General features: G+C 40.5%; 2 protein-coding genes across 2 annotated transcripts; both read right to left on the bottom strand.

Moving 5' to 3' along the window:
- Nucleotides 1–792: 792 nt before the first annotated feature.
- On the bottom strand, nt 793–1,452 carry LOC113291234. The gene has a single exon (XM_026540790.1). The coding sequence runs from the start codon at nt 1,450–1,452 to the stop codon at nt 793–795; it is 660 nt and encodes a 219-aa protein (XP_026396575.1).
- Nucleotides 1,453–5,962: 4,510 nt separating this feature from the next.
- Nucleotides 5,963–9,546, bottom strand: LOC113291233. Its single transcript, XM_026540789.1, has 6 exons — nt 9,295–9,546; nt 8,877–8,940; nt 7,716–8,087; nt 7,379–7,626; nt 6,677–7,240; nt 5,963–6,520 (listed from the first exon to the last, which is right to left on the bottom strand). The coding sequence occupies exons 1-6, from the start codon at nt 9,544–9,546 to the stop codon at nt 5,963–5,965; spliced, it is 2,058 nt and encodes a 685-aa protein (XP_026396574.1).
- Between the last annotated feature and the right edge of the window lie 136 nt (nt 9,547–9,682).

Genomic DNA, 9,682 nt, shown 5'->3' with positions numbered 1-9,682 from the left:
GAGAGGTAACCCGTTGTTGTTCTGTTTTGCCGCTTATATAGCTTCTTTTAACCTGCAAATCAAGTTGGATGAAACCCAATATCTCCATCCATACAAACCTCACAACCATTCATTAACATAAGATATCTGCAACAACACCCCATTTCAAATATTTTCAAACTTTTTGGTTTTTGAACTAATAAATAATAATATGATTGTATATCATTTTTGTACCCAAACCAACATTGTAAGCAAACAATGGCAGCCTTAAGAAAACATACTTAGTGTATATTGTAAGATTCAATTGATTACATTTCTAGAGCTAAATTAAGAAAACAATGGTATCATCAAAGAAGAGACTAAAGTAAGAAAAAAGGATCGGACCAGATAAGTATAGCAAACAGGAGTGAGAACTAATTACACCTGCAACTTAATTGTTCAACAAAATATCCTTTATTTGTTAACTGGTAGTAAAAACATACCACCTAGCTCAATTACACATAATTTCATAGCATCCTCACCTTGAATTTGTCATGAAACAGGTAAGAAGAATTCACTAACTGCAATACCTTCTCTTCCTAACTTAAAGGATAGAGGCTAATTTTCATTAACTTTTCTCATTAGTTCTCCTACAAAAATATCTGACCAATAAATAGCCTTACACCCACACAGTTCTCTAATTGGTTGTAAACAAAACCACTAAATTCACCAATTGGGTGGTAACAACCAATCAGGTGCCTTAAACAAAACATAAGCTAAATGGGTTTACAAGGATTTAAGGCCCAAAACAGAATTTGCTAATAAGAGACCCATTTAGTTACATGACAATACTCTCCCCTTTTGAAGATCCTTGTCCTCAAGGATAAACTCTGGGAATTGAGAATGAATGTGATAGGCATCTTCCCATGTTGCATCTTCTACAAGAGCTCCAGCCCAATGAATAAGTAATTGGTGAATGGTGGTGTCTCCTCTGAGGATGTATCTGGAATCCAGAACTGCAATTGGAGTGATAATGAAGGAACCAGCAGGATCAACCAGTGGCAGGGAAGTGGTAGTTGAAACATGTTGGCCTATCTTCTTCTTCAGCTGAGACACATGGAAAACTGGGTGAATTCTTGAATCCACTGGTAATTTGAGTTTGTAAGCTACCTTGCCAATTCTCTGCAACACTTCAAATTGTCCAAAGTATTTAGCAGACAACTTCATATTAGATCTCAGAGAAACAGAAGATTGTCTGTAAGGCTGCAATTTTAAGAATACCAAATCTCCTACAGTAAAAGATCTGTTAGTCCTGTTGGCATCTGCAAAATGCTTCATTCTGTGTTGAGCTTTAGAAAGGTCTTCCTTGAGTAATTGTAGCATGTGATCTCTCTCAACAAGGTAGTCCTGAACAGCAACAACTGAAGTGGTGCCTTGTACTGGAAATGCTAGGTGGGGTGTAGTGTAGCCATACAAGGCTTGAAATGGAGTCATCTTGAGGCTAGTGTGGTAGTTTGTGTTAAACCACCATTGTGCTAAGGCTAGCCAGTTGAGCCACAATTTAGGAGTTGAACCAGTTATGCATCTAAGGTATTGTTCAAGGCAAGCATTTGTTCTCTCAGTTTGCCCATCAGTTTGTGGGTGATAAGAAGTACTGAGGGTAAACTGAGTACCTAAAGATTTAAATTGATATTTCCAAAAGTGACTGAGAAATACCTTATCTCTGTCTGATACAATGGAGCTGGCAGACCATGAAGCTTGAAAATATGATGCATGAACTCCTTAGCCACGGAGATTGCAGTGAAGGGATGGCTCAAGGAAATGAAGTGATTGTATTTAGTCATCCTGTCCACTACCACCAATATAACATTCTTCTTGTAAGATATGGGTAATCCCCCAATAAAGTCCATTTATATGCTTCCAAGCTGTGTCTGGGATTGGCAAAGGTTGTAGAAGGCCAGCAGGGGCAGAATGCTCTATTTTGTTACACTTGAAGATGTCACACTGAGCAACAAACTGGAAAATATCTTCCTTCATTTTAGGCCAATAGAAATAAGCAATGGCTCTTTTATTAGTTACCAACATGCCAGAGTGGCCACCCACAGCTGAGGAATGCACAGAATGTATAATTTGATTCCTAACTTGCAGGGTGTTTCCAATATAAATTCTTGTTTTGTATTTGAGGATGCCATTGTGCAAGGAGTATTGAGGATGATCTGGTGAAATAAGTAGCTGTGAGATGATCTGTTGACCTATAGTGTCTTCAACATAGTTGGATATGATATCTTGAGCCCATTGTGGTTGAGCCACTGAGAGAGAGTGACAAACAGAAGTATCATGAGGAATTCTGGATAAAGAATCAGCTGCCTTATTCTCAAGACCTTTCTTGTACTTGATAATGTATTTCAAACCCAAAAGTTTCATGAGCCATTTTTGTTGTAATACAGTAGTGATTCTCTGTTCCATGAAGTATTTCAAGCTCTGGTGGTCAGTGTGAATTCTGAATTGCTGGTGAGTTAAATAGTGTTTCCACTTTTGAACTGACATGACAATTGCCAATAATTCCTTGTCATTGGTGGACAACGCTAGAGATTGTGGTCCTAATGGCTTGCTGTAGAAGGCTATGGGCTGACCAGATTGCACCAATACTGCTCCAAGTCCTGTAGAACAAGCATCAGTCTCAAGAACAAAAGGTTGAGAAAAATCAGGCAGTGCCAAAATAGGTGCAGATGTCATGGCCTCTTTGAGAGCTAAGAATGCTTGTAAAGCTGAAGGTAACCAAGAGAAACAATCCTTCTTCAACATATCAGTCAGTGGTTTGCTGATGTTTCCATAACCTATGATAAATCTTCTATAGTACCCAGTTGTTGATGGTAGTTTTTAGCTTAGGGTTAAAATCGTAAAACCGCACATCTGACATGACGTCACTATGATCATTAGCACATTTATTGAATCGATCAGCATGCCTATGTAAGAATTACCAGGGTACCTTTTTTTTATGTGTCATGTTCTACGGCAGAACCCTTAACATTGACCGACATCATCTATGTCAAACCCTAATTCTCATGCTACCGCGCCAAGGAATGCCAACCATGCCAGCCGCACCACTGTGACAATGGCAAACCATGTCAGCCACATCTTCGCGCCAAGGCATGCCAGCCACATATTCGCGCCAAGTCATGCCAACCATGCCAGCCGCACCACTGTGACAATGGCAAACCATGTCGGCCACATCTCTGCGCCAAGGCATGCCAACCATGCCAGCCGCACCACTGTGCCAATGGCAAACCATGCCAGCCACATCTCCACGCAAAGGCATGCCAACCATGCCAGACGCACCACTGTGCCAATGGAAAACCATGCCAGCCACATCTCCGTGCCAAGACATGCCAACCATGCCAGCCGTACCACTGTGCCAATGGCAAACCATGCCATCCACATCTCCGCGCCAAGGCATTCCAACCATGCCAGCCGCATCACTATGCCAATGACAAAACATGCCAACCACGTCTACCGCTCCAAGGCATGCCAACCATGATAGCCGCACCATGCGCCAATGGCATGCCAAACCCTTTGCCCACCATGCCAAACCAACCGCACCTTGCCTTGGCCCCAACCATGCTAGACGAACCATGCGTCAATGGAATGACAAACCCTTGGCCCAACCATGCCAAGCCAACCACGCCTTGCCTTGGCCCCAACCATGCTAGTCGCACCATGCCCCAATGGCATGCCAAACCCTTGGCCCACCATGCCAAGCCAACCGCACCTTTCCTTGGCCCCACTATGCCAAGTCATCCGTACCAAACCCTTGGCACCACTATGCCAAGCCATCCGCTCCATTGGCCTTGGCCCCATTATGTCGGCCTTCCCCATGCGACTACCAAAACGAAGGCGTGCGACGTTCAACGGCCACCCTTCCATCCTGGATGCAAATCCTAGCCGTCCAAGGTCTCCAAACAACGCATGGTAACCTTTGGCCCAAAACCCTAATTTTGGCCACGCCAAACCGCGCCAAGGCATGCCATGTCACATGTGCCAATGGCATGCCAACCACCTTGCCGCGCCATACCATGTCGGCCTTCCCTATGTGGTTACCAAAACGAAGGCGTGCGACGGTCAACGGCCACCATTCAATCCTAGATAAAAATCCTAGCCGTCCAAGGTCGCCAGACAACGCATGGTAACCTTTGGCCCAAAACCCTAGTTTTGGCCATGTCAAACCGCGCCAAGGCATGCCATGCCACATGTGCCAATGGCATGCGAACCACCTTGCCGCGCCATACCATGTCGGCCTTCCCTATGCGGCTACCAAAACGAAGGCGTGCGACGATAAACGACCACCCTTCAATCCTAGATGAAAATCCTAGCCGTCCAAGATCGTCAAACACCGCATGGTAACCTTTGGCCCAAAACCGCGCCAAGGCATGCCATGCCACATGTGCCAATTGCCTGCCAATCACCCTGTCGCGCCATACCATGCCGCTCTTCCATATGCGGATACCAAAACGAAGGCGTGCGACGATCAACGGCCACCCTTCAATCCTAGATGCAAATCCTAGTCGTCCAAGGTCGCCAGACAATGCATGGTAACCTTTGTCCCAAAACCCTAGTCTTGGCCACGCCAAACCGCGCCAAGACATGTCATGCCACATGTGTCAATGGCATGCCAACCACATTGTCGCGCCATACCATGCCGGCCTTCCCTATGCGGCTACCAAAACGAATGCCTGCAACAATCAACGACCACTTTTTAATCTAAGGTGCAGATCTTAGCTGCCAAGGTTACCAGCTAACGCATGGAAACCTTTTGCCCTAAATTTTGGACACGCCTAAACTAGGCCATATTAAAGCCATATTGTTCATACTTTCATGCCACTGGATACCAAACGAAGGATTGCAATAATCAACGACTACCTTTCCTCTTAAGATGCAAAATCTCGATCGTCGAAGGTCACCACTGAGCCCGCAAGTCTCCCAAGCTCAACTTGTCAGAAAACAACAACGTGCTACATGTTTTCCATGAAAACACTCGAGACATCAACGCATGTCACAAACTGGGGGATGCTCATTGGGTATTGGTTTGGCGGTTTACAGCGTGCGGCGTACACTACGCCCGTTATAAGAAAGTGTCATAAGGATGAGGCGGTTAGTAAATACAGGGAGTAATGGTGAAACGCTTTCTTTTATGGAACATCAATTCCAAGCGTTAACGGTTACCACCGCCTCCCATTTATTCACTCGTTTTTCATTTCTTAATGAGACCAGAGTACGTTTCAATTCGAAATGTATAAATAGGCATTACCTATTTCCACCGAAAAACAAGTTCTGGTCAGGAGCATACAACAATCAGAAAATGTTTGCTAGATTTCCCATCTGTTAGCTTCCCACTTTCTGATACAAGTCACAAACACAACTACTCTTCCAGAATCAACTATTCTGGTCTCAACACTCTCTTCGCTTCCCTCCCCAAAACCAACCCTTTTTATCCACTTTGTGACCGAAGCAAGTCTGGAACGGTCATTTCTTGGTTTAGGACGAACTTGTATATATTGATCTCTCGAATATAAAGTACTCCCTTGCAGTACATTGTTTAGGGTTTATATTTGTTTCTCACCCACATCACACGAAATTACCGAAACTAGCAGAAACAGTTTTCATCCTCAAACACCAGTCAACCCAAGAAATCCTCTCAACTGCTTCAGAGTAGTAGGTTATGGCCATTGTTGCATTGTAGTTATTTTGTCAGGATCAGCAGCTACACCCTCAGAAGTGATTAAGTGCCCCAAATAAGCTAACTTGGTTTGAGCAAAACAACATTTGTTCTTACTGGCAAATAAGGAATGGTGTCTCAATAATGAATGAACTTGAGCTAAACGCACTGCGTGTTCTTCTATTGATTTACTAATAGATCAAAATGTCATCAAAAAACAACAAGACAAATTTTCTTAAAAAAGGTTTAAAATAGTGTTCATAAGGGACTGAAAGGTGGCAGATGCATTAGTTAACCAAATGGCATGAATCTAAATTCATAATGCCCTTGATGGGTTCTAAAAGCAGTTTTATGAATATCAGCAAAATGCATTAGGATTTGATAATACCCATATTTAAGGTCAATTTTGGTAAAAATGACAACACCATGAAGTTCATCCAATAAATCATCAATCAATTGAATGGGAAAATTATCTTTGATGGTGATGTCATTAAGTTTTCTGTAGTCCACACAGAATCTCCAAGAGCCATCTTTCTTCTTGACTAGAAGTATAGGTGAAGCAAAAGGACTGTGGATGTCCTCTATAAACCCAGCATCCAACATTTCTTGGACTAATTTTTCAACTACTGATTTCTTCATATGAGGGCATCTGTATGGCTTCTGAGAGATGGGAGCATAATTATGCTTCAAAGGTATTTGATGATCTATAGCTCTCTGAGGTGGTAAGGAAGTAGGAGGTTCAAAAACATCAGCATAGGATTCTAACAATGTAGAAATCTCAGGACGAATTGGTTCCAAAGGGGTAGTGGAAATTGAAAATAATTGGCCAATGAGAGTAGGTTTATTATTCTTTAAAAAATTCAGAAAAGAGCTACCACTGATCAAGTTACAAGAAGGTAAGGTGGAGCTGCCTTGTAGAGTAATTTGATATCCTTTATGATAGAATGCGAGCTTCAGTTCAGCCGAGTTGAAAGTAATGTCACCCAATTGCTTGAGTCAATCTACACCAAGAACCATGTCACAACCACCAAGTGGTAAGACCCTTAAATCTTCCTGGTATTCGTAGTCCTGCATACACCAATGTAATTGATTGCAGATGCCTCTACTGATAGTTGAATCATCATTAGCCACTGTCACTAGCATTTGACCAGTGGGCTCTACTGGAAGTTGGAGTTGCTCAGCTAATTTAGCATCAACAAAACTGTGAATGCTGCTTGTATCAATAAGTATAAGTATATCATGAGAATAAAGCTGACCAGGTACTCTGATGGTATTTTGTGTTACCAATCCAGTGAGAGCATGTAAAGATATTTCCATGGTAGACAATTCTGGAGCATGAGGAGAAGGAACATCCTCATCAATGTCAGAAGAAGGAGATGCAACATCATCTGATGCTATCAACATAAACAACTGTTGATTCTTACATATGTGAACCCGTTTATATAATTCATCACAATTGTAGCATAAACCTTTGTCTCTTCTGACTTTCATCTGAGCTGGAGTCAGTTTCTTAATAGGAGGTGTATTAGGTTCAAGTCTAGTAGGTGTAGAAGGAAGTGTCACAAATGGCTTGGTGTTGGAAAAAGATGGTTTAGGTGGAGTAGTGAGGGGTGATAAAATTGGTTTGGAAGTAGAGGGTCAATAATTATTTGTAGATGGTTGAAATGGTCTAGAAAATGGTTTATGGTGTTTGGATTGAAAATCAACAGAGGTTTGTTGCATTCTAGCAAGGTAGAAGGCATCAGTATCTGAAGTAGGCCTGAGCATTTGAACATCATTACGAATCTCCTCCTTTAACCCACTAACAAAACTCATAGTATGATAATCTTCAGATAGAATGGGATTGCGAGACTTCATTAAGGCTTTTAAAGACTCATAACGTTCATAATATTCTTCAACAGTAGTAAGTTGAGCCAGTTTGTTAAAACTGCCAGCATAATTATTATAGGCTACATCTTCAAATAGACAGCATCAGATGAAAATTGAGACCAATCTATGAAAGGTTTACCCTCTTGATAATCTAGAAACCAGGAATCTTCCTTACCATCAAAATGAATTGAGGCTATATCTACTTTATGAATTTCATAAATAGAATTTAACTGAAAATACCTATTACACTTACGAATCCAACCCCTAGGATTAGAACCATCGAATCTGGGAAAATCAATTTTTGGGTGTCGAGAGAATTTACGAGATTGAGGAATCAAATCATGAGTAGATGGTATAGCAGTTTGCACTGGATTTTCCGGTTGAATTAGATTAGTAGGAATACCCAATCTTTGACACAGCAGAACGATTGTGGTGAGAGATTCTTTAACAGGAATGATCTCAGTAGATAAAGAACGAACCTCAGAAGAGATGTTCTTAACAGCCTCCTCCAGTCTCAACAATCGATCTGAATGAGCCTGCAACTGATCTGCAGCCTTTTTTTATTGTAGTAGCTTTATCAAAACCTCCGGTCATAACTACATGTGATCAAGATCTTAATGGCTGATAAAAATTGTCATGAAACAGGGAAGAAGAATTCACTAACTGCAATACCTTCTCTTCCTAACTTAAGGATAAAGCCTAATTTTCATTAACTTTTTTCATTAGTTCTCTTACAAAAATATTTGGCCAATAAATAGCCTTACACCCACAGAGTTCTCTAATTGGTTGTAGACAAAACCACTAAATTCACCCATTGTGTGGTAACAACCAATCAGGTGCCCTAAACAAAACATAATCTAAATGGGTTTACAACAATTTAAGTCCCAAAACAGAATTTGCTAATAAGAGACCCATTTAGTTACATGACAGAATTCACACAGAATCATTTCAATTCTTGAATCTTAGGTTCAAAAATCCCTATTTTTTTATTTTTTTTTTTGATAAAAAGGAAATTCATTAAAACTAAACAAGGAAAGATACATTATCCAACTTACAGACATTTTTAAGAAAATTAAACTTTAAACCTGAGTTCCACCTACTAAAGTTTATATCCTGATATACGAGCCTATTTAACGTTTTGGCTATTCTATCCGATACGAAGTTACAATCTCTGTTGACACAAAAGAAAAGCAAAAGAATTGGTGATGTACAGAGCTTTATCAATAAATACTTATACCTCCAGTTTGCGGACAAATTTCTTCTTCTCATACAATTAATAACATTGAGATTGTCATTGAGAAAGATGATATCTTTTATTCCTGATCTTCTAGCCCACCTTGTGGCTTCCCGACAAGCTCTTGCTTCTGCCTCATTAGAGTATGAGCACTTCCCTGATCCTCCTGCAAAATCATAAATTGAACTAGTTTTATCAAACAACACCAGAGCGTAAGCAAATCTCTTAGTCTGTTTATTAAAAGCAGCGTCAAACATAATATACTCAGAGCTATTAAACATATAAGAAGAGACCTCTTTACAACCTGAGTGAGAAATATCACAAGCTTTTTTTGGTATAACTGTATGACAAGTATTATTGCTCGGATAAGTGACTTGGAAAAAATTAAGATCTTTTTTAATAGTGCTTATCAAATCAATGGGGTTAGGCTTAACGCCGTCAAAGGAGACTCTAATCTTTCTTTGACTCGCAGACAATCACTTAGGGATTTCCACATGAACATTTGCACTCTAGGAATTACTTGTAGCTTCCAAATATCCAACCATTCTACTATGGCATCTAAATGTTTTTTATTATTACATAAATAATTATAGGCAGATCCAACTGTAACCTCTCCATCCTGGGTACCAATCCATTTAGGTTTGTCAATGTTTTTAATGTTAGGCTCAATCATTTTAATTTTCATAGTATAATCATCATCAAACAAACTTTTAATAAGACTAACATTCCACTCTCCATTATTTATCTTTCCAAATATTAATGTTTTCCCCATTTCCTATGTCCTAACTATGATTCTCTTTTATGATGTCTAATCCCTTACATATACTATTCCAGACCCATGATTTGTTATTCTTTTTTTTGTACTTCAGTGGTTCAGTTTTGGGAAAATACTTACATTTGAGGATTCT

This window comes from Papaver somniferum, chromosome 6, assembly GCF_003573695.1.
Source record: "Papaver somniferum cultivar HN1 chromosome 6, ASM357369v1, whole genome shotgun sequence".
Lineage (NCBI taxonomy): Eukaryota > Viridiplantae > Streptophyta > Magnoliopsida > Ranunculales > Papaveraceae > Papaver > Papaver somniferum.
The sequence above is the reverse complement of the archived record's forward strand: the minus strand, read 5'-3'. Positions and strand labels throughout refer to the sequence as shown.